This window comes from Pteropus vampyrus, unplaced genomic scaffold (assembly GCF_000151845.1).
Source record: "Pteropus vampyrus isolate Shadow unplaced genomic scaffold, Pvam_2.0 Scaffold58, whole genome shotgun sequence".
Lineage (NCBI taxonomy): Eukaryota > Metazoa > Chordata > Mammalia > Chiroptera > Pteropodidae > Pteropus > Pteropus vampyrus.
The window spans coordinates 1571478-1598060 of NW_011888839.1; the positions used below are offsets into that span (position 1 = coordinate 1571478).

At 35.3% G+C, this 26583-nt stretch overlaps 1 protein-coding gene across 3 annotated transcripts in view; it reads left to right on the forward strand.

Annotated features, from left to right (window-relative positions):
* ATG5 (autophagy related 5) overlaps window positions 1-16146 on the forward strand; it is a 116741-nt gene extending 100595 nt beyond the window's left edge. For 2 of the 3 annotated variants that reach the window (XM_011360704.2, XM_023530927.1), the window contains exon 8: window positions 15366-16146. In XM_011360704.2, the coding sequence (XP_011359006.1) occupies window positions 15366-15502 (137 nt within the window). In that variant the 3' untranslated portion in view covers window positions 15503-16146. Of the gene's footprint in view, window positions 1-539; window positions 703-15365 lie in introns of those variants that run through there. The other variant, XM_023530928.1, reaches the window with a different exon arrangement.
* The last annotated feature ends 10437 nt before the right edge of the window (window positions 16147-26583 follow it).

Below are 26583 nucleotides of genomic sequence, written 5' to 3' on the forward strand. Positions count from 1 at the left end.
CCACCCCTCTTTTCCCCCTGGTAACCACTATACCGTTGTCTGTGTCAGTTTGTTTGTCTCGTTAGTTTGTTGCTTTCAGTTTTACATCCCACATATGAGTGAAATTATGGTTCTCAACTTTTCCCATCTGACTTGTTTCGCTTAGCCTAATATTTTCAAGATCCATCCATGTTGTCACAAATGGCAGTATTTCATCTTTTCTTTTGGCTGAGTAATGTATATATGCTACATCTCCTTTATCCAGTCATCTGTGGAAGGACACTTCAGTTGTTTTCATGGTCTTGGCAACCTTGAACAGTGCTGCAGTAAACATAGGGATACATATATTTTTACAAATAAATGCTCTTAAATTATCCTCTTAACACATTTTTGGTGCCCTGGGTCTTTCACATGTGAAGTCGATTCTGGTAAATATTATTTTTAACCTTGCATTATGTTTCTTCATTCTAAAGGAATATGAGATAGTAAAAATAATTTTTCTTACCTTTACTTTCTTTAATCAAATATGCTTGCCTTTCTTGGCATTCCTGTTTGTCTAGCACTTCTCATTGCACAAAGTCTCCATGGAGGGAGAAAGTGGACATCTAAAACAGCAGCAGAACCAGTACCAGAAGAGATTGATTAAATAAAAAAAAAAAGATCATTGACCACTAGTCAGAATTATTTAAATTGAACAGGTTTCATTGGTTTCAGAGGTTAAAAATATATTTTATAAGATCTTACTGTCATTTGTCATCTCTGTACTCTACTAGACCATATAGTCAAGGTTTTTGATGTTGCCTTATACATCCTCATATCTCTAATTCTGGGATTAAGTGTTTACTCGATATTTTAATTACTGAACTCTTTCTTTGTATCATTACCTGAAACAGTACTTATGATCATTTAATCATGGCATAATTAACATTAAGTTGATTATAATACTATCTTAGAATCCTAATCTATTTTTATTGTGTAATTTTAGTTTTCAGTAAGAGTTTCAGTTAAATAATTTTTTTGGCAATTTAATGATTTTTATTTTTAGTAAATTTATAGTGTTATTCAGTCATTATTCAAATTTTCATCAACTCAAAAGGTCAGTTGTGCTCATTTGCAGCTAATCTCCGCTCCCACTGCCAATCATAGACAACTACTAGTCTGCTTTCTGTCTGTGATTTGCATCTTTTGGATATTTCACATGAATAGAATTATACAAAATTGCAACTGTTTTTTTTCCTCACTTAGCATAATGTTTTTGGTTTCATTCCATTTATAGCATGATTCATTAGTTTGTTCTTTTTAATTGCTGAGTAGTATTCCATTGGGTATGTATATCTTATTTTGTTTATTCATTCGCCAGTTAATAGGCATTTGGATTGTTTCCACCTTCACACTTTTATGAATGATGCTGCTATGAACATTCACATACAAATCATTGTGTAGACATACATTTTCATTTTTCCTGATTAAATTCCTAGTAATGGAATGGCTGGGTAGTATGGTAAGTTTGTGTTTAATGTTTTAAGAAACTACTCAACTTTTCCAAAGTGGCTGCACCATTTTACAGTCCTACCAGCAATGTATGAGGATTTCCGTTTCTTCACATAGATGCCAACATATACTTTTTGTCTTATAGCCATCCTGGTGGTTGTGTAGTGGTATCTCATGGTGGTTTTAATTTTTATTTCCCTGAATGACTAATGATGTTGAGTGTTTTCATGTGCTTGTTATTATTCATGGATATATTTGATTGAATGTCTGTTCAAACCCTTTTCTCAATTTTTTTTCATAGAATATTTATCTTTTTGTTACCGGTTAAGAATTATTTATATATTCTGGATATAAGTCCTTTATCAGACATGATTTGTATTTATTTTCTCCATCTGAGATTTGTCTTTTCATTTTCTTTAGAAGAGTAAAAGTATTTAATTTTGATGAAGTCCTATTTATCAATGTTTTTTAATGTATTTTACTCAGCTAAATAATTAAAAATTGTTTTCCGATAGATAATACATTTATATAGTTCTAAAATCGAAAAGCATTTAAAGGAATTTAAAGAAAAGTTTCTCTCCCAGTTCCTATCCACCAAATCCTAACCCAGCTCCTCTCTCCAGAGACAACTAATATTGCCATTTTCCTGTATATCCTTATAGAGATAATTATCTAGCTTTTTATTTTTGAAGTCAAGTTATAGAAATTTTGACTGGGATATTTTCAGTAACTCTTATTGATTCAGGAATACTTGCTGTACCAATTTATTTTCTCCATACTATAAGGTTTTTTTGTTTTTTTTTTTTTAGTTTTGTTTTGTTTTTAATGTCTGTTTTGCTACATTCTTGAAGATTTGGGAATATAGACTATTTTTTTCACTTGAAATATAATTAAGAGATTAACCATTTTTATTACTAACAGAGATAGAACCCATAAGCCTCATTCCCGCCCCCCACTGAAAGCATTGACTTTCAGTTATTCATGTCTCTCCACTGTATCTTTCTTTTTGAGTAATTTGTAGTATTTTAAAGAACTTTGAAAGAAATGCCTGCATCAATTAAGAGTAACTGAAATTTAAACTAAAACTTAATATTCAAATGGCTACATATTTTTCATAGATGTTTTCTGACAATCTACTTTATAAAAACATTGTCATTTAAAATATACTTCTTTATAAGATCCTGACTATTGAGTGCAAACATCACAAGGAAACTCAAAACATTTGAAGAAAACAGTTCTACTGTAATGATCTATCCCCCGCCCCAATCAGCAACACACTTGTCAACAAATGCATGGAATGATGAGAGAACACTTGCTACAGAAGAGCAGGATGAGATTGGTTGGGTGTTAATTTTGTATTTGACATCTTTAAAGAATAATAAAACTGTGGAAACTTAGAACTATTAATTCATTCTCGTAATTTTTTTTAGATGATTTGCTAAACATCTCTTAGCTACTTAATTGCAGAACTAAGTTTAGAATTCAAGTCTTCATCTCCTAGTCCTTTGGGTTTTCCACTTTACTGTGCTACCATTTATTTCAGTTTCTCTTTTTCAACCTTTTAACTTTTTTGTTTAGTTTAAAATAACATTCTGAAATGTTTGCTTATTCCTTACTCTTTATTCTGTGATTTGTGTGTAGTACCTGATTTCGCCTTCGTGCTGTTCTCTCTTGCTGGTATGCTCTTATGAACCTGAACTTCTACTATTTTCATTTTGTTCATTTTGTTATTTTAGAGTTCTTGTATATAATTCTGACCACTCTTGTTGAATTTTTTTAAATGATGTCTGCGACATTCAAGCATGTAAATGGAAAGCAGTCGTGCACTTTGAGCTGACGTGCTGTCAGAACGTGCCTTCCTGCTCTTCTGCCATTCCTACACCCAGATCACAACAACATGCAAGATTAACATGGCCCTGCACAAGAATGGTGCACAAATTTGTGAGGCTTTTTATTCTTTTAACAATTCTTTATTCTCTTCTAAATTTTTATCTTGTTCTACCTACACATCTGTTGCTGAAGAATATACAATGTGACTTCCCTTGCATTTTTTTGAAGGGGGGGGCGAGGAGGTAGCCATTAACAACTGTAATCCACAAACCTCCCTCTTAGATGATTTCAGATGCTATAGGTGGATATCTTTGTGTGACAGACTTCCCGCCCAAATTGTCACATGCTCATATTGATTGGGGAACACACACACACACACACACACACACACACACACACACACACACACACACACACACAAGCCATGCACATACATCATTGAAATTATATAAGTATTACCTTCCTTCATCACCTTATATTGGAAAATAACTGTCATTTCAGGATATGTGGGGAATATCCAAAACAGGTCACTCTTGCAGGAAAGAACTGTTTACTGCCAGTACACCTGTCTCATTGTCAAACGTGAAGCATTTTGAAACACCTCCACCCAAGTTAGGTTGAAAGTGAAAGACTTTAAGATAGGATGTGTATGGATAAGAATTGGCTGTCATGATAAAGAGAGAAAGTACTTCATAAATGTTGAAGTACCATTGGCACCATTGTCCACTCCTTACAGGTGATTCATAAGTAAAGGAATTTTGCCTTATTTCATCATATCAAGGTAGAATGTACTAACAATTATGAAGACGTGCTTTAGGTCATTGTTCTTATGGAGTAAATAAGGATGATTCGTGTGCTTTTTGTTGTTATTTTATAAGTGGCTAGAGGAGTTAGCCAAGTTAGAGGTAACAGGAAGTAATCAAAGGTGAGCCCAGGTAAATATTTTCTGTGGTGTCAGCTTTAGCTAAAATGACTCAGAGAGCTAAGCTTCTGTACCAGACCTGAAATGAAATATTTTTCCTTTGTTCATTAAAAACAACATACAAAAAAACACAAAACAACAAAAGTTTAAAACCGTAGCTTTTTTCCTTTTACTTGGGAGAATACAAAACCACCTATAAGCTTTGCCTAATCATATTTCATTTCGCGGTTTTCTAATGTAATGTATAAAAACCTAGTATGTTAGGTTTTCTGAGAATAATAGCTTTTATAAATTTATGTCAAAGTTCCAGTTGATTAGTCCTCTGTAACAGCTGGGCTGTTTTAATCCTGAACTCATCTTGACATTGTACAAATTGGGTGTTTGTATAGAGAAAGGCTTACATGCCGTGGCAAATTAGTAAAGATTCCCTGCACCTTTCTTACCAACAAGTACAATCCTATAATCACTGCCTTTTCCCATTTCCATTTCTGACCGGCTTCCTGAAAATTTATTTACCGTGAGACCCTTCCCAACTACCATTTTAACTTTTGGTTTCCATTTGATATTGTAGATTTCGTTATTCATCATTTGGGTTTTTTTGCATCGTACTGTCTTCTGACACTGAGGATATTGAGATGTATAAGACATAGTCCCTGCTTTTAAGTAACTTTGATCCAGTTGGAATGGACAAAAAGATACACATATATGATGTATATAGGAATGGAGATATGCAAAAAATATTAGGAAGCACCTAGAATTACTGTCTTATCCGTCATTCTGAAGTAGGTCATGAAGACTGAGCTAAATCTTAAAAGAAGAGCAGAAATTAGATGAAAAGGAAGGACCGGACCAGGTCACATACCACATGACCACTGTAGAACTAGAATCCTTCACCAGCTACCCAGGGGTAGTTGCTAAGGGCTAATATCTGGTCTAAAATGCTGGTCTAAAACGTCTGTACTCTCTTTGCTGAGGGACTAGCCATATTTTTCTCTTCTCTTATAAATATGCAGAAATTTTTCAGTAAGGTCAGAAATACGAGAAAAACACTGAGGAACTGACTTAAAATTGATTTATTTTTTGCTTGGTTAGTACATTGGAAGATGATTTTAACAACTTGAAGCTAGGGGAGTCATAATACCTCATTTAGGTAGTCTAATTTGAAATTTATATTGTTTTTTTATTTTATTTAATATTAGTTTCAGATATTAAATACATTGTATTAACACAGTACAATGGTTAGACATTTATATAATTTATAAAGTGATCCCCCGATTACTCTAGCACCCACCTGGCACTACACACAGCCATTACAAAGCAATTTTTGATATACTTTATGAGAAACCACAGAACAGTTTTACGAAAAGTAAGAAAAGATGATGTACTCACATTTTTTTCTCCTTTGCTCTGTAACGTGATTAGATTGTATCTATAAAGTGAATTAACTGTTTGGTGTTATAATAATTTTTTCAGACATAAAGCAATTAGAGAAAAGAAATATCTAAATATTATGTTATTCATCTGAGGCATATCTTTCAATTTGAAGTTTGAACCAGCAGTAGTTACTTTTGTCAGAATGATGACACTGTTCCCCAAAAAGGTGGCACTGCAGTTTGTAAACTCATAACACAGAAACATAAAACCTACAAACCCCTCAAACTTCATTAGAATGTGGGTTTATGAGTAAGAATAATAATGGTTTTACAATATCAGTAATTCTTTTTTTCACTCATTTAGAACTTGATTTCATTCTTGTATCCCTTTCTACTCTCACACTGTTTGAGTTGGAAGATCATTTATAGGTTTTATTTTCTTTAATGGATCCAGATTTCTCATAGGATGGGATGGTTGTAGGGTTTAAATGAATAAAAGTTTTGTTTAAATGAGATTTCATAATCATATTATTCCAAGATTTTACAGTTAATGTTTTTTTGTTTTAATATTTTCTCAAAAATAAGTGTACTCAAAAGGAATTTACGAAGTCGAGTTAGTAAGAAGCAGTTTTGTTTTTTCTTATTATGGTTTGTTGATAAATCCACTCTGCAGAGACAAGTAATTGTTTATGTTCAGCCTTTGCACAGAAGGTGTGAACATATAGTGAACTGTAAACTACTTATACCTTATATTATGGCAAGAGTTCCATGCTACTGATTTTTACTTTTTTTTAGAAATTTTGGACATGGTTAGAAATGCCAGAAGTGTGGCTCTATTAAGGAAGAAATAAGCTTATTTTACTAAGGCACCTCCATAGTTACTGTGGCCAGGTTGATTATCATATACTTGTTAAAATATATTAAAACTAAAAATCTTAAGGCTAGAGATCCGAAAATGTTACTAGTGAAAGTTTTTCATTGAAGACTAAGCAACGGAATGCACATTTATTTCAACTTTCCAACTATTTGCAAGAAGACCCCTAGAAGAAGGTGCAGTTGTAATTTTGCTGAGATCCTGTGAGCCTACATAGGAGGCTGGGTCAGTGGGCTCTCATGAGAGCCCGGCCTTTTCAGTCTCATTCTAGCATTCTCTGCATTTCATTTTTTTCTCTCCCTCATTGGGTGCATATTTTATGTAAAAAGCGTGATGTAGTATCATTCACAGTGGGAATTCAAAGAGTTCAAATAAAGCCCTCCGGAGCAAAGGATCTGTACTCATTTGGACTCAAGCAATTTGTTAGGCTCAATTTTAACTTGATAATTATATTCTCTTAAATTTATCGTTATGCCATCAAATTCTAAACTAAAACATGTCAATTTTTTTTGCCTTGGCTGTTTGGTTTTCCCTCCACCTATGTGCTTTGTCCCACCCAGCACATGGGTAGCATAGACTAATCTTAGTGATGCAGAATCTGTTAATGAGTTAATTCACTGACATATGTCTTTTCTAAAATCAAAGAAATAATAAACTGGTTATTTTCATTATTCTCCATTAATGCAGATGAGATTGCTAGACCTGTCAGAAGATGCCACTGATTTCCTTCAGTTATTGTTCTTTAAGTCTCAAAAGTTAAACGGATTAACGTGACTTTTTCAAAAGTGGGGACAGACACTTGCACAATTAATATTTCATCTTTAGCATGAGAAAAGAAAATTATTTTAACAAAATAATAACACATGCAGGCAATTAAAAGCTAGTCATCATTAAAACAAGTCCTGTGCAAACTCAGTCTGGCCATATATAAACAGTGCAATTATTGCCTATATTTAAATGAAACAATTCTGAACTATTCTGTAATTCATACTTGACAAATATTAATGGGCCCTATTATACCCAGGTAGAATTACTGGGTCATTTTATGAAAACAGATCAAAACATTTTAACCTATATTTTAAAAGTTTTATGTTGGGGGGTTGGTAATTTCTAACTTTTACCACATTTCTATCTTATTATCAAGAGACTTTTAGTTCATTGAAAGACTCTTACAATCACTTAATTTCATAGTGTTCTATTTATAATAACTAATTATATGGGGTTTTTTTTTAGTTTAAATTTTGGTTTATGTCTTTCTCATTAAGAAATACAAAGATTGTAAGCAAAAGTCAGTGAAAGAATTAACATGGACGTGTTTTGAAAATCTTATAAAATGTTAAGAGTCAAGGCTCTGAGAATATTGTGGGCAGAAATAATAAAAAAATATAAAGTATAAAATTTGCTCTTCAAAAGAGATATGTGGTATATATTAACTGTGGTATTATATGTTCATTAAGACCTGTACTGCTAAGTGAGTATAGATCCGGAAGAAGTTAATGTAAGTATTTTTAAATGGGTTTGTATTTCTCTGATAAACAGCACTCTCCTTCTGTTTGTGATCATAGGATAAAAGCTCTGTAAGCTTGTATATGTTCATTTTTACTGCTACATCATGTAGTGTGCTCTTAAGATTGAGATCTCATTCCCCAGGAAGCATTTCTGTCTAAGATTAATTGCCCTTTTAAAATCAGCGTTTGATGTATTCCTTTGGCTATATCCTGGCTTGGTTTAACCCTCTTTGACCTGACCTCACTGACTATTACCGCTGAGGCTGAGTCAAAATCCTTCAACATGATGTATGCACTTCAGATTTCAGCCTGTGGTTTTTCATGTCGATGGATTCAATTAGTTGGCGTTTTACTAATGAACATATCAGAGGTTAAAGAATTTGTCAGACCAAAATTGTCAGACTAGTGGTAATCAAAAAGCTCATCTCTGTATTTGTTTAAAACTTTCAGAAGTATTAAATATTTTTTAGAAGTTTTACCTTCAGCATCGCATATTCCATAATAGCAAATCAGGTCATTTTCTGCTGAATTATAAAATATAAATGTGAATACACAAGGCTAAACACAGTGGTTACAACATTTGGCCTTAGATTTCTACTATTTCCGTATTCACAAGTATGAACTTAAAAAAAAATGTTATTTTTTAAATGAAATTTTCTGATTAAAAGCATTTTCCCATGAAGATATAACAGCCATTTTTTTAGCTTCCTTTAAATTGAGAGAGATTTCACATATTTAGTATACTTGTTAATAGTAAGAATGAAACTCATGCATCTTTCTAGAATCTCAAGTGACCTGTTTTTAAAGACATTTAGGTCATATTCCTTGCTGAAAATAGGCTGAAGAATAAGGACTAAAATGCAGATTGAGATGGGTAAGGCTATGAGCCATTGCTAATAGAAATGTCTAAAAGAGAGATGCATCACAAACTATGAGTTCTCAAATAATGATATTTTTAAAATATATAACAATGATTTTGGAAGTTCCCCCCACCTGAATGCTTTCATTTTTAACAAATAATAAAAACCTTACCTAAGGCCTTTTAAATAATATAATCTTAGTACAGTAGGGCTCATTTGACTTGTCATGATGTGCTCTACTGAATATACATGTTGAGAGCACTGCTAGCTTAATCCAGAGGGCTTACAGTGCTTAAGGAATTTTCGAAAATATCATTCATTTTATTGTTTGCATAATGATTGAGACTTTGGGTTTTTGTTGTCATCTTTTTTTTGTTAACACATTCGTTAAATTCATGTTCCACACTGCATAGTAATGGGACTGAGCAAAGCCGAGTATACATTAACATGAAACCAAATTCTCACAGCCCTTTGCGTTCCAAGCACATAATCGAGTCCATGGTTTTTATATATCTTTTGATATATCTAGTACAAAAACAATTATCTCATTCCCGTAACTTTGTGTGTAGGAAGAGAATTACAGTGAATGTTTACTTTTTGTTAATAACCATGCTCTTTTAAAAAGTGGTCTTCTGTCTTCGTTTACTCTATAAGTAATATATTTGACACTTATTTTTTTAGGGAATGAGCAGGAGGGAGGAATGAGGAAGAGAGTCACTCACTTTTTTGAATCCCTGCTATGTCCAAACCCTGTGCAGAGTACCTTACTTGGATGTTCCATTCAATCATCCATGTAACCCTGGAGATTAGATTTCTTTATCCACACTATAAGAGGAGGAAACAGAAGTTAAGTGATTTGCCTATTCAAAACTAGGGAATCATGCTGATCTGAAGTCTAAAATACGTTGCTGTTTAAGCATAAAGACTCATATGCTGGAACTGGAAGGCATGTTAGTGATCCTCTGTTCTAGACCAGTGGTTTATAAACTGACCACTGTTATATTAGAGACAACCATGGGTCACAAGTCAGCAAGCAGCAGAACTTAGGGGACAGACTCAGTCCCATAACAAGCAAAGCTGCCCCACCTTCACCTGTGTTATAGATTGGGTTTCTGCATAAGATTTTGTTTGAAGAAAACTTCTACACTCATATTATGGTAAGATTTACTGAAGGGAACATTTAAAAAACAGACTTTACCCTGGAAATTGATTCAGAAGGTATCGGGGAGGGGCTCAGTTTATGTATTTTTTAAAATCTTCCAAATTAATCTGATCATCAGCCAGATTTGCAAACCATGGATCTAGATAGACACCTTCATTTTATATGTAAAGAAATACCCTTAAAAAATGTGAGGCATGCCCAGAGCCCTTAATCACCAGAATTGAGATTCGAGTTGCCTACCTCCCAGTTCGTCCATCTTTCAATAGCATCTTGTTAACTATCTATCAGTGAATAGCTAGCCCTTTTTCCTTTATGTCTCATTTACATTATTGTATATCATTTTATCCATTGCATGTGTATATATATGTACATATATGTAGGCATCATTTTTTATGTATACATAAGAAGCTACTACCATTGTTTTAAGTTCATAATTTTCATTAATGACTTGTGTGGCTAATGCGAATTTTTTTCCTTTCCTTTTTGCTTTAACATATAATTCTTACTATTCTAATCATACAGCCAAAATCTACCTGAATATATTTTTCTTAAAATGTCCCACAACTCTAAAAATACTCACTTTAAAGTAGATGCTAGTTCAGTATTGAATTATTAGGCTATTGATGATAATTCAAAATTATAGGATACATTTATACTTTATCTTATTTCATAATACGTGGACTTATAAGATACATGTTAGAAATGAAATTTTATTGTGATAGTCTCTATATTGATGTATGATCTCTTAAAGAGAATTTAATTCCATTTCTGCCTAAAGAAACTACACGTCTTTGACATTTGTTTCTGTTCTTTTCCTTAACTCACAGACCCAAAGTATTTATGAATGGCTATTTTTATGTTTAGAAGATGAATTGAAATAACTAGTTTTTAAAATTGCTATGTAGACATTCTACACAATAAAGACATGTACTCTTCAAAATAATCAAGGTTAAGAAAGGCTAAAAACTGTCCAGGGTATAGAGAAATGAAAATTAAGTGCAACGTATGATTCCTGGACTAGATCCTCCACTGGAGTGAAAATAATTGGGAAAGCTGATGAAATTTGAAATGATTACATAATATATTGTGGGAGCTAAAAAAAAAAAAAACCTTTTCCCCCCACCTTCTTAGTTCTAGTTGGACTAATAATTAAAACGACATACCATAGGTTAATGGGAGAAAATCAAAATTTAATATGTGCACATGGGGAGGGAATTCACATAAGCATGAAAATTCCAAGACAGTGAGGCAAATTTGGGTATATATGTCATTTTGGACAAAAGAGAAAGGGAGTAATGGGGATCTTAGATTTTAAAAGTGAAAATCGTCAATTTACAGGTAGCAAAAGAATGCCAAATTGGAGTATTTCTGTCTGTGATACTTAATTCAAATTAGGCTCAGGTGAATAAGCTAAGATTTCCTTCCAGGAACACAGGTCTTTCCACCTGAATCTCTCTTATTTCTTAACAACCAGCTTCAAATCAGTATCCCAAAAGGCAGTTTTAGGGTGGCACAACTTTGGTCCCCTTCAATATCAATGTTAATTTTTAATTTTGATAATGGTGCTGTGGTTATATAAAAGAATATCTTTGATAGAAAGTACACACTAAAATATTTAAGGGTAAAGGACTCATTGTTTCTAATTTACTCTCAAATGATTCAGAAAATATATATACACAGAATGATAAAACAAATTGGGCAAAATATAAGCAATTGCTGAATCTGGGTGAATAGGACTTTCTTGTACAAGTCTGGCAACTTTTCTATAAGTTTGGAATTATACTAAAATTAAAGGTACCCCCCAAAACTGCCCTGTATAAGAGAGTTTCATATAGAGCTAGTTCTTTTGATTACTGTCTCAAATGTTTGCCTGCTCTAAAGCATCAAACTAACTTTAAAAAAATCTGAGTAGGTGAAGTGTTGAGTAACATTTTTCTCCTGAGTCATTTGCTTTATAGTAATATATTATTCCCAAGTATTATTAAATTCTAGATTCCCATTTTGAAACACAAACACATATTTACCAAAAAAACATGATTTATTTTAGCAATATCATCAAGTATTTTCTTTCTACTGTTAGGGAAAAAAGGAACATCTGCTAATTTTTCACTGCTCCATTTCGTTAGTTCTGATATTGCCAGAATATATATGGTCATGCTTTGTTATTTATGGTAGTGAAGGGAACCAAAATTTTGCCATACTGAAGCTGACTTTTGGGGATGTTAATTTTAAGCTGTTTTTAAAGAAATGAGACTGAGAAAGAACCTTTGGCCCTCCTCACTTTCCTGCCCAAGAGATTCAGACAGAAAAACCTACCTTAGGTAGGGAGCCTGGGCTTAATCACCTTAAGAATTTTCACCCTAGAATTAGTCAGGAAGACTCCAAGCCCGTTAGCTAGACACCCCCTGTGTCCCATTGTTTCTGAGTTTCTCAGCAAGAATTTGCCTGCTATGTGTGTTCCGCTCTTCCTCAACTACCTGTAAATCACCCATTCTCACTTCTGAAATCTCATACCCTCTCTTCTCCGCCCCCTTTTCTCCTTTGTCCAAAAATGTCATATATACCCCATGTTGCCTCACTGTCTTTGGAATTTTCATGCTTATGTGAACTCCTCGTGTGCATGTATTAGAATTTTGATTTCCTGTTAATTTTCTCTCAATCTGTCTCTGTTAATTTATTAGCCCAGCTAGAGGAACTTAGAAAGTGAAAGGAAAAGTATTAATTTTTTTTTTAGCCCCCACAGTATCATGAATTTAAGTGATAGTATATAAACTTCATGGCTTATCTGGAAACATTTTTACTTTTTGTTGTTTTAATAACCAAAGCAGTCTTTATAGGTAGGGCTCTTCTAAGTAGTAGCACCAGCTATTCTCAAAACATTTATTTCGGGCAGTGTATTCTACCAGCAGCAGAATTATCCAAGCTCTGAAAACGTTTATTGACTAATTACTGTCAGGCACCATGCTAGGAACTGGGGATACAGCGACGAATAAGAGAAACTGAAGTTAATAGTTCCAAGGGAACTGCTACCCCATTGTAAGAATCCCCGTAGTTTCAGTGTGTTATTGGAGGAAGTCAGAAAACAAAAAAGATAAATATACACAGGTGAAATATTTGGACAAATGTAGGCCTTGACAAAATAATTAAAATCTTAAATTGCTATATTGAGGGATATGATAGTCCTAGATATACTTCCTTAGTGGTCTCAGTTTAGTTAGTGATGCGTTTATGTTGCAGACTGAAAGTGTCCACAATTTAAAATCAGTGCTACCTATTCAGGTTTCTGATAATGTGATTTATTGGATTTGTTATACAAAGTGTTTGAATCATGTTTATGTTCTGCAACTTCTGTTGGACAACTCAAACTTCATCTCCCCTTTTATGTAACAGGGTTGGTTTTTGCCTTTCATGCACTCTATGCATGAGTTTGCCACAGTGTATTTGCTCCCACCTTTAAATACTGCTTTAGGCACAGTATTTTGGATACTGAATTGTGACTTGTTTCTTCTACTCGGTTTCAAAATATCCAGAAGTGACTCTGGCTTAAGGAAAAACTTTAGAGATAAGGAACTTTTACTCTTACACCAGTGCTCTTTCATTTTTTGACTCAGTGCTAAGTAGGAGGAAGATTCTGAGAATATTAAAATATTTCAAAGAAATATAAGAATATAAAGAGAACTACACTGGAATTGTTTTCAAATATTCTAAGAAAGATTTAATACAGTAAAATTTGGCAATCTAGAACTTACAAAGAATGAATCATTCCAGATAGCTAAGGGTTTATCCATTTGAATGCCAGCATTTAAAAATCTTCTCAAATTACTAATACCCTACTTTCTATAGTGTTCAGTATATAGCTTAATCTTTTATTTATAGATGATACTCATCATTATGCAAACCAGTTGTGTTAACACTGTGATCACAGCTGTGTATAAAGCATGTAGAGATGCAACACAGATTGGCAAGCAAAACAAAACATTTTTTAGGTTAGTATTGTGAGGTGACATCTTTTTTCTAAAATGGTTTAAATTATGACAGTGATTCAGGAGTTTGTTTGGAACCTCTATTTTGCTGTCTTTGGGATTGATAGTATATTTGTTAGGTTTTTATTTTCGGCATTCTTTTAGCAATTCTCTGTAGTGTTTTTCTGTCTTCTCTTGTTGTCAATCTGTTGACTGTCACCTCCCAGGATTGTGCTGCCTCTAACAGGAAGTTTAAATATTTCTTTAAAAGGGTCTCTTGTTTCAGGTGCCAGCCAAGCCATTATCACCATACATCATCAGCCCTTTTTGCCTACACATTAGAGCACTAACGAAGCAAAAGTCATTTTGAACAGAGCAAAAAGGGAAAAAAGAGGGTATTTCCCTCTTATATAGTTCCCTGAATTCCCTCTTTCCTTGTCTTTTGTCTGCAAGCTGAGAGGCGTAGACATTTCGAAGAGACTAATAGAGACAAACCAAGAATTGTGCTAAAGGAATGACACAAAGTTTCTTAAAAGTTCTTTTTTTCCCCTCTCCAAAAGAGGAGTTCGGTTTTGCTTTCTTTGTTTTTCTATAACAACTAAGGGTGCTTCTGTTTAAAGACTGTCAGTACGTAATACCAAAATAATAAAAGACACAAAACTAACCTTTAATTTGTAATAAAACGAATTTAAAAGAAAAGTGTAAATTGCAGCATCCTTTTAATTAGTGAATGGGGTGTTAACAAAAATCAATCAGGTTTCATGACTCTAAAGCAGAAATCCCTGAGTCAGACTCTTAGTTCCTTCTCATTAAAACTTTAACTCTTAGTCTAATAGTGTCTCTGAAACTTTCTAATACATGTTTGAAATACTTTACTGAAAATTAGCCTAAAGCTCTCATCCGTTTTCTTAAACAACTTCCTAAAATAGACACTGATATGATTATTGATGATTTCTACTCACATTTCTATATTATATATTTTAAATATTTTAAATATGACCTACTTCATGTACCTGTCATTTTTAATTGCCATATAGCGCAGCTTTTAATGTGTAACTAAAATAAATTTTGGTCAGTGGGTACAATCGGCTGTCTTCTCCACTATAGTTTCATTAACGTCAATCTTAGGCAAGCACAGTAATTAAGAAAGAATGAATACTTTCACATATAGCGACAGAATTTTTATCAGAATTCATTGTAACCCTCAGGTTTCTGTTTTGGGTGATACATATTGCAACATTTGAACTTTCTCCATGTCCACATTTCCTGCTCAGGAGATAGACCAGGTTTAACCTGTAAAACTGTAAAATCCATTTAATTCACTAAGGATTCTCAAAAGGCAACAGATTATTTTTTCTCGAACTTATCGATTGGATTTATTATTGGATTTCTTTCTTGGAATAGATGGGGAAAAAAAGAATCAAGTGATGATTCATGGAATTGAGCCAATGTTGGAAACACCTCTGCAATGGCTGAGTGAACATCTGAGCTACCCGGATAATTTTCTTCATATTAGTATCATCCCGCAACCAGTAGATTGAAGGATCAACCATTTGCTTGAGCGGAATCACCCTCAAACAGGATTTACCAGAGCATGTCACCCTTCTGCTTCAATCAGGTTTGGTGGAGGCAACCTGACCAGAAACACTGCTGCAAGCCAAACAGGAAAAAGATTCCATGTGTGATAAGGGCACTTGGGCTGGTCTTACTTGCATCACCACTGCTTTCCTCCACTGCCGTCATTAAACCTCAGCTGCGACATGAAAGGCTTTACAGGACCACTGCAAGTCTTCTGTTTTCTTGTAAAATATAATGAAGCTGAAACCTTTGGCCTAAGAAGAAGATGGAAATATGTGCCACTCAATTTGTATTTCTGATTAACAAATAAACAGGGGTATTTCCTAAGGTGACCATGGTTGAACTTTAGCTCGAAGGAGTGGAAACATTGGTTTAATTTTCAAGAGAATTAGACTTAAGAAAGTAAAAGAGAAATTCTGTTATCAATAACTTGCAGTAATTTTTTGTAAAAGATCAAATTACAGTAAACTCATCTTTCCTTAATGAAAATTTCCTATGTTTACAGTCTGTCTATTGGTATGCAAACAATCTTGTAACTTTGATAATGAACAGTGAGAGATTTTTAAATAAAGCTTCAAAATATGTTTTGTCATTTAATAACATACAATTTTGTCACTTTTCCAGTACTTTCTGACTCACATACAGTAGATCACTGTTTTTACTCTATGTGTTACCATTCAGACTGGTCGCCATCAGCATGAAATGAATGTAGGGCACAGGATAATGTGTCTCAAGAGCTGTCATAGAATCTCTAGCTGCCAGCTTTTACGTCTATGTTCTTCAGCACACTAAAGGTATAAATAATGTTATCATTTATCTTTGCCGTTTACCACTGTAAACCTGTCAGATCATAGTATGCCAAGCATCTGTGTAGGATAACTTTGCGTTTTGGGATAAACCCATTCCTTTCCAAGCTAGTGTTTTTCATTGGCTTCAGGTCTGATATTTCACTGTGGTCCAGGGCGGCCAGTCCGTGAAGTCTCAAGACTACTGATCTCTTGACTGCAGTAGTTTTTCCTTAACTTTACCAAAAATATTCAGCGGTTATTGGATTCTTATTCAATATAAGGAAATTTTTGCTGCACTTTATTACCACACTGCTGGGACTCTGCCAGCCGAAAGAATTTGTGCATTACACTTTGTTTCTTGTGAGCTAGCTTGCTGTCCATATTGAATGTTGACCCATTTGGGTATGCTAAAAGACATAGTGTCATACAATAATGGTTTGAGATTGCATAATAAAAATGAATGTTTTTCTTATAAAAATTATATGAATGTTGAAGTGAGATCCCGCTAGTGCTCACTGCTTCCTCTTTCCTTCTGTGATTTTCATTGATTAATAGCAGATTTATGCACAGAATGAGATAAAGTTAGTTAAAGGTCAAATATTCTGGAATGGAAAGTATAAGGCTCAAGCAAAAAGAAAAACAGGGTGCCAGTGTGATGGGAGAAAAATAGAAGCAAGTAGCAAATAACTGGCTAATGTCAGTAAAACGAAAAGTGCCATTTTAGTGCAGGCAGAAAAAATAAATAATATTTGAGTTACTTTAGGATTAAAAAACCCACTGACTTGTATTTTTTCAAAAGAGGTTGATCTGAATATGATTGTTCACATTAAAAGTGTTTATTCGTCTATTCAGTTTGGGGATTTTCCCCCTGATGTTTTGACAGACTGAAGTGAGCTTCAGTGAGCAAAAGGATCAAAATGCCAGGGAGGGCTAATCTGTGAAGAAGAAAGTGTGGTAAAAACGGTAAGCCATACTTTTCCACAGACAAGACCTTTGCAAGGTCTCTGCGGTGGGCTTGAGTGAGCTACTGATGATCTTTACTTCCAGATTTGAAAGTAAATTTTATCAAACTATTGCCCATTTTTACTTACTTGTTCATTATTATACCAGCATCATAACCATATTACTCTAGTCCCAGGTAAGTCAAGCTTCCAATACCCAGAGGAACAATAGACACAGAAATTAGTGCTGGCTTAAATATCTATTTTTGTTTCTTTTTATTTGAATATTTAAATTTTATGGTTTATTAAAAAATTAAATAAATTTTGTGTCTGTCTTTATTTCTAGAAGTCAAATATGAAATTTGTATAAAGCAAGTTACCTACTGTGGAAATCACTAAAATTTCCTTAGTTTTATAACCAGTCATAATAGTTTCTCTAAGAAGTAAAAGCTATGAGGGATAAAGAAAACTGGGGAAGGCCACAAATCTCTACATGCTTGTTTAACTCATCCTTGGTAGTGACCTCTGTAAGAAAATGAAAACGTGTTTTAAAATTATTGGCATTGTTAAATAGGAAGGAATAAGTTCAGCCTAAACAAAGGAAGTGATTGTTTGTCCTTCGTAATGTTTTTTCATTCGGATGACCTTAGTTCTAATCATGGATAGAATTGAATTGATAGGTACCTTACGTATCTAAATACTCAAAGTAGTTTGATCATAATTGAATAAAATTGACCTATCAGTCTTTACAGCATGATGATGTATAGACTGTATTCCAGTCAGGCTGAAGTGAACCCATGACTAGTCCTGTTATGTTTATCCCCTCAGTCACTGGAAACTAGAAAGGAATTGATAGGAAAATGAGATACAAGATTTCATGTTGAGTGACAGTAACCTTTAATGGTTATTTTTCTAGGGTACATTTATTTTTATAGGATATATGAAGTAACCTTTTTTAATTTTTCAGAAATTTGAGTTATGTGGGTCATGCCAAAAAAAATGACAGTCTCACTTTTTATTTATCATACTATTGATATTTAGGCCTGAGGTTAAGTTGGGTTTCCTGTTAGATATGCTACCATAGTTGAAGTAGAAGTGTAGAATCTTGGGGTATGATAAGGAAAAATCAAGTGTGACAATGTTTATAGTATGGGGGCTGCAAAGTAATACTTTTCTTCCCACTTTCTAAGTTCTTTTAGCTCTGCTAATAATGCAATTAACAGACAGATTAATAGGAGAAAATCAAAATTTTAATATGTGCGCACAGGGAATTCACATAAGCATGAAAATTCCAAAGATAGGCAAACTTGGGTATATATGTCATTTTGGACAAAGAAGAAAGGGTGAAGGGGTAGAGTCTGAGATTTTAAAGGAAGCTGGTAATTTACAGGTGGTTGAAGAAGAGGGGAACCTACTTGACAGGTAAATTTTTGCTTGGCAACCCAGAAACAATGAGACACAGCGGCGCACCTAGTAAACAGGCCTCTGCTTAGGTCCTTCCTGTCTGATGCTTAAGGTGATTAAGCTATTTTTGTTTTTCTATCTGAATCTCTTGTGCAGGAAAGGGAGGAGGGTCAAAGGTTCTTTCTGACTTTTGTTTCTAAATAACCAGCTTAAAATCAGTATCCCAAAAGGCAGCTTTAGAGTGGCAAAACATTGGTCCCCTTCAGTAGTCAACCACGTGGATGGAATCAGTCAAAATACTTAACCTCTTTTAGGCTCTACCATCCTCTGAAGTGTTTTATATATATAATCTATATATAATCGTCTGGTCTGAAAATATTAAAAATTACCCATGGGAGTGATGGGGAGGAGAGAAAAGAGGGATGCCTCTTTTCAGATAATTTGAGATTAAATGACACTTTGTAATTATAAAATTCTATTTACAATATAGCTTTGACAAAATCCTTTAAATTTTCTCAAACATGAATTACAAATTTGATTCTCCACACTTAGCAAATGTAATACTGTGGAATCTAGTAGATACAATATAGCAACAACAGAGTGAAAACTCAATTTTAAATTCATTTAGCTAATTCATTAAGTTTGTTTTTAGATACTTAACAATTTTCGTTAGCTGATAATGTACTGGAATGACCAACAGTGAGATAAAGACAAATCTGAAGTTTTAGAAGTCAGCATGCTTTGACATACACTTGATTACTTCTCAAAGTGATTAATTTGGCCTTCTCTCCGTGGCTTATCCACCCCCGCATCACAAGGACAAATAAAAACACAACCAGGCTTTTTCTTCTTTGTTTTCTCTGGTCCTATGTGCCGTGACTAGCGCATAGTTGGTGTTTTGCAGATGTGCATGAAAAGAAGAAAAAGCTAACTCAAGATTCTTGAATGACACTAAAATCATTGTATTTTCCTGTTAAAAATACCAGCTATAAAAATAGGAAGAACACTGTCGTTTAGAAATCAATATACCAAGTGCAGTTGGTTCGGGTTTGCATTTCTGACTTGCTTACTCAAATCTGCTACTTTCAGTAGGAACCACTGTGGATGAGATCCTTGCGTCAGTCCATATTCATTTTAGTTGCAGCATAGACCACAATACATATCTTGTGTTTCAACATCACTCTAATTTAAGCAGCCCCTAATGTTGGAGCTATTCTCATCAAGCATCTGGAGGTATTTATTAATTCTGACCTTTTCATAAATGAGTGGTTTGTGTCTTGCCTCTAGATTTTACTTCTGAAAATGTAAACGCATCTTCAGCAAGGGAAATTGTATTGGACCTATGAGCAAGGTTATTCAAACTAAAGTCGACTGTTAGAACCATGCTCATGAAAAGCTTTAAGAGAAATATTTGGGTTTCGATCTTTTATATTGAGTGGAAGAGGTGTCTGCTTCGTGATGTTAGAAAATGCAGATGAGCTTTTCCTTCATAACATTTACTGTGGTTTATAATAAATATCTGTATGGTATTTGTTTCTCATGCTGAGTATAAACGTAAGAGAAGAGGCCAGGTCTGTTTGGCTCAGTATTGTATTCCCATGACCTAGCACTGTGCCTGGAACATAGCAGACTATACTCAATATTTGTTGAATAAAAGTTTGGAAAAAGCTGTGAAGTGTATCTCCCTTCTAGAGTCCAAAGCACATTGACATATAAAAAAAGGCTTTGAGAAGTTCTAAGGTTAAGAGACCTATTTGATCCAACATGTCCCAAACTTTCTGGGTAATAGGATTTTTCACCCAGTATCACATCATATTGAACTGTAGTTTGGGAAATTTTACATTGAATCATTATATCCTAACAACCCAGAATTTATAAGGCTTAATCCCTCCTTTTCTGACAATTCTATTTGAAAGAGGCTTTCGAGCTTCTGACCCCAAACAAAATATTTCTAGTTTGTTTACTCCGTCCTCTAAATCTGTCCCATTTTGTCAGTGCCACTCATGTATTCATTCATCAAGTGTATAGTGAGTTCCTAATACAATGACAAGCTATGTGCAGGGGATGCTATAATTTAGAATTCACAATGCTAGTATTGGATGGACAGTCTGGCTTCTCAGTGGTGCTATAATTTGACAGGGCACATTCAGAGTAAGATTTAGTAAAAGTACTGGGAACCACAAGTTCTCATTACAAAAAAATCTATCTCATTATAAAAAAACTAAGGCAAGTGGATTGGATAAACCCCTTCTCAGTCCTTAAGTATGAGAGTAAGTAGGAATCAAAGATGAATAGTTATTCTCAGGAAGCCACCATAAGAGCCATGGAGCTGAAATGTGACATTCTAGGAAAATAGTCACCAGGACCCCCAATGGAATGCCTAAGGTCAAGGAGACAGAGTCCGGCTTCACAGAGGGGTGGCTTTCTGTGGCACTGGCACATGGAGCAGGCGTTCTGATCTCTAGGTGGATACTATACTTGTTTGAGAAGTGACGACTTTGTCTTTTTGTGTTATCTAGTGCACAAATTAATGTTGCTGAACGCTTACATCTGTAACTCGAATGTTGATATTCTTGTTACTCAGAATTGTCAGGTTTTTGCTTTCTTTTCCAGAGACAGTAACTCAGTGACCTACGACCTGTATCTGATCCATTTTGTGCAGGCCTAGGGAAAAATGTCATGTCCAGACTACTAGCCTTTTTCTAAGCATGGCATCTCAACCACACCTCCCTTAAGAATTTGACCATGCCCTGTGCCTATATTTTTGTTGTTCCTTTTGTTATGGTTTTGAAATTAATTACCATGTAATATGAAATGTCAGCTTAGTTTGATGCTTCTGATATTACCATAATAATGCTAATATTCAAGTGTGACAGAGTTACTGATCACCTCTGAAGTTATCAACTGGAGCCAACCTTAGGAGAGAAATAGCAAGGCTGTGGTAGGGTGGGGGGATTATATAAATACATATACATATATATACATGCAAATCAGACAAAAGCCGAGTTACCTTTGGACTGTACCATGAATGCAACAATAGAGTGAAAAAAAAAATGCCAGATAAGTTGTGATTAGCAATAGATGAACTGAGATGTAGAGTGGACATCTTTCATCCTAGGCAGAACAAAGCCCACACATTAGTATTAAAACATTTGGAACATCTCAATAAAACTGGCTCTAATTTCTAACTCTGTGTTGAGCATATTCTCAGATTTTATAGCATTCCACATGATTCATCTATTCAAACATTTATTGAGAATATAAGTTAGTGGATGTTCAGGGAGGAACAAGACCTCAAGGAGCCTCTATCAGAGAAGACAAAAATAACTCTACAATGTAATAACTGAAAATTGCAATGAGAAAGGTACAAATAAAGCATTATGAGAAAATAGAGGTGAGAGAACAATTTGCTTTGAGTTAACTAAATGGTATCTACTTGACCTCTCAGAAGCATTTGTCAGTTGATCACACCTTCATTCTCGAAACACTTTCTTTGAGACCACACCCTCCTGGTTTTCCTCGTACCTCAACCCCTTTCTCAGTTTCCGTTGATGATCTTTCTTTTTTTCTTTTTTTCTCCTTGACTCCTAAATGGTGAAATGTCCCAGGGCTCAGGCTTTGGTCAGTTTTCTCGAGCTACACTCAATAAGTGTATTTATTCCATGGCTTTTCGTATAACTTATATTATCTCCAATATTAACTTCTTCCCTGAGCCCTAGACTTATACCCAACCACCTACTTGACATCCATCTTAGATGTCTAATAGTTCAAATTTTATTTGGTCGAAGCAGAATTTGACTTTTCATTGAAACCCATACCTCTCCCACTCTTTTCTATCTTAATAAATCCTACCTAGCCCCAAAGCCCAATGTTATTTCTAACCTAGTAATCTTTAATTCCTCTCTCCCTTCCACATCCATATCTAATCCATCAATAAGTCCTAATGATTCTACCTTAAAATATACGCTGAATATATTTACTTCTCAGCACTTCCACTGTCACCGCCGAAGTCTAAGCAACCATTATCTCGCCTGGACTACTACAGTAGCCTCTTCTGGTCTCCCTGCTCCCGTTCTTGTTCTCTTTCAGTCTTTCCTTCAAAATATACTGTCCTTTTTAAAAGCATAAATGGAACCATGGCAGTCCTTTGATCAAAACGTTCCGGTGTCTCCATCCCACCCACAACAGATCTAAAATCCTTCCCATTTTCTGCTTCATCTGGTTTCTGCTTCGGACCCCATCACTCTCTGTCTTGGCTACTTTATTATGTATACACTAGTCTCCTTGCCCATATTGTCCCTTGAATACGCCAAGATCATTCTCCCTCCAGGGACTCTGCACTCTGTGGCTATATAATTAACAGTTATTGAATGTTTACAATGTCCCAGGCACTGTTCTAAGTGCTTTTCAAGTATTGACTCATTGAATTTCAGAGCTATATGAGATAGTTACTGATATTATCCCCATGGAGAAACTAAGGCACGGGACAATTAAGTAACTTTACTAGCATCATAAAGTGAATGCTACAACCAGAATTTAAACCCACTCTTTAAACCCAGAACCCACTTACCCAAAAAGTTGCCTTGACTTAACATTCGATATCAAAAGAATGTAAGCTCCATGAGGGCAGAGACACTCCTCTCTTTATCATCATACTGCTAACAGTGCCTGACACATCACAGGAGACTTCGTTAAATATTTGTTGAATGAGTTTGTTTCCATAACCTCTGAGTAGGTTTGGAAAAGCTTCTTTGAAGAGGCTTTTGAGCTGGAGTTTGAAAAAGGGGAAATTCTTCAAGAAACAGCCAGGTAGAGCCATATGAATTAAAGCTCAGAGAAAAGTTTATCCAACTGGGCTGGAAACTGTCACTGCAGGAGAGAGGAAAAAATAAGACAGGAAATATTCTATCCTGACAAGTTTGTAGAAAGCCTTAAGTACACGGCTAAGGAGATGCGATTTTATTTGGTGTTCAGTAAGAGCCACTCACTGAATATTTTTGGTAGTTAGATCATATGTTCAAGGCAACATTTTGAGTGGATGACTCTGGTGGCAGCGCATAGGGAGGTTTAGAACAGGCTGGGTCTGGGAGACCAATGAGAGAAAGCTGTCATGATCAAGTCACTAATATCTCTTAACTGACCACAGTAGCCTCAGAAATGGAATTTCTACTTCCACTACTTTCTCCATCTGGCAGCCAGAAAGATCATTTAAAACTTCAGCTCAGGCTCTGTGATACTGTGATTTATAATACGAAATTCATATTTGGTCTTCGCCCAGTTTCTGGCACAAAGCTCCTAAAATCCTTGGAATTTCATAGTGATGAGAGCAATCAAGGTGTCTTTTGTTATGTGAATGAGGTGACTTCTGGAAAGCACCTACAGATGGGGGGCTGGTTGCCAGGAGAACCAACCATGTGATTAGAGGGTTGGAACTTCCAGTCCCACCTCCTGGCCTCTGGAGAGGGAAGAGGGGCTGGAGGTTGAATGAATCATCAAGGCCAATGATTTAATCAGTTGTGCCTTAATGGAACCCTCAATAAAATCCCAAAAGGATGGGGTTCAGAAAGCTTCTGAGTGAGTGAATTCGTGGAGTTTGGGGGAGAGTGGGACCCCTTCCCACACACCTGTCATGCATCTCTTCCATCTGACTGTTCCTGAGTTACATCCTTTTACAATAAACTGGTAATCTGGTAAGTAAAATGTTTTCCTGAGTTCCGTGAACTGCTCTAACAAATTAATTGAACCCGAGGAGGAAGCTATCATGGGAACTCCCCCGACCAACTCCATAGCTGATTGGTCAGAAGCATAGGCAGCAATCTGGGCTTGCAGTTGACATCTGCAATGGGCTGGGAAGGGGCTCAGTCTTGTGGGACTAAACTCTTAACCTCCAGAGAACTGCTTGTTATGGTGCGTGCAATCCCCCCTCCATACTGAAATTGATACCAGAGTCATTTGAGGTCCATTTTCTCCTCTGCTTGAAATCTGTAAATGGCTTCCAGTTATCTTTAGGGTATGCCAGATCCTTACCATAACACTAGTTTTGCAAGATGTGGCTTCCCCTCACTAGATTTATTCCCCAATGTGCTTCCTCTTTTCCATGATCCAACTGTACTATACCTCTTTCAGATTCTCAAAAGCACAAAGGTCTCGTAAACTCTTTGCCTTGACTATTTCACCTCCCCAGAATGTCTCCTGATTCCTACCACCACTTCCAGCCCCTTTGGTTTGCTAATTCCAACTCAACTTTTTAATTCCTCAGGACTTTCCTTTCCAATTGACCAATCTCTTTCTGGTAGGATTGCCAAATACAGCAGATAAAAATATAAGACTCAGTTGAAGCTGAATTTCAGATAAATAAGAAATAATTTTTTAGTATAAGTGTATCCCATGCAATATTTGGGGGCATGCTTATACTAAGAAGAATTTATTTTACATCTAAAATTCAACTTTAACTGGATATCCTGTATTTTTTCTGGAAACCTTACTTGCTGAACTAGATTCATTTCTACCTTCCCTTAGATCACTGTACTTTTCCTTAGTATTTATCTCATTTGTATTAGTTGTTCCCTGTCTGTGTTAACATGGTAAGCTGTGAGTTCCATAAGGGCAGGGATGGCTCTGCTTTGTTCACCAGTGCCTAACAGTGCAATACTTTGTCGTAGGCTCTCAATAACTATTAAATGAAAGCAATACGAGCAATATTATTGGGGCTTTAGAGAGGCTAGTGCTGAAGATACCTTCTGGGAAGTCTTCTGCATGGAGGTGAACTCTGAAGCAGGAGAGGGTGGAGGGAGGGGTGAGAACACACAGCAAAAGTGAAGAGAACTAAAGCTGACTTTTTAGATGATTTTTAAGCTGGTTATTAAGAAACAAAAGACTCAGAAAGAACCTTTGACCTTCCCCTTCTTCCTGCCCAATAGATTCAAACAGAAAAATCTGCTTCAGGAAGGAAATTGTGGATGTTTGCTTTAGCCTACATAACCCTAATTTGAATTAAGTATGGTAAATAAGAGGGCTGCAGGTAGGGGCCTATTAGCTAGATACACACTATGTTCCATTGTTTGAATTGCCTTGCAAGAATTTTCCTGCCATGTGCATTCTGTTCTTCCTCAACTACCTGTAAATTGCCCATTCTCACTTCTGAAATCTAATACCATGCAGCCTTTCTCCTTTGTCCAAAAATGTCTCATATATCCCGTGTTGCCTCACTGTCTTTGGAATTTTCATGCTTATGTGAATTCCCCGTGCACATGTATTAAATTTTTTATTTTCTCCTATTAATCTGACTCTGTTAATTTGATTACTAGCCCAGCTAGAAGAAATTATTATTTTTTTATTTGTATTTATTTATTTGTTTGTTTGTTTGTTTATTATTCAGCCTTCGGAGTAGAAAGAGAAGACCTTGGGCTAAGCTGAGAGGAATGCCCGTGTTTGGGGGGCAAGAAGAGGAAAAAGGGCCGATGCCAGAGACAATAGTGCTACAGAAAGAATTTATAAACTACAGAGGGATCTAGGGAAGTAACAGAGAGACCAGGACTTTGGATTTGATAGTTAAATACTTGGGACCTTCAAGAGAGCTGATTTGGGTCAACAGCTGTCACGTTGCATGCAGACTACTCTTGAGAAATTTAGTGATTAAAAAAAAAAAAAAGACAGAGCTGTTAGCATGGTGGAGAGAAAATGTGTGTGTCTGTCTGTTTTATGCATAAGACCACTGTGTGTTCATTGGTGAAAGGGAAGGAACCAGTGGAAAAAGATCTGATTGACCTGGGGAAAGAGGTAATAAATGATCTGAGAGGAAGTGGAGGGGATGAATTCAGAAAAGAGGAAGAACGTTTCACAAGTAAGAGGAGCAGGGGCAGGGCGGGAACAGGGATTGTCACAGGCATTTCTGTAGTGCGACTTCCTGGT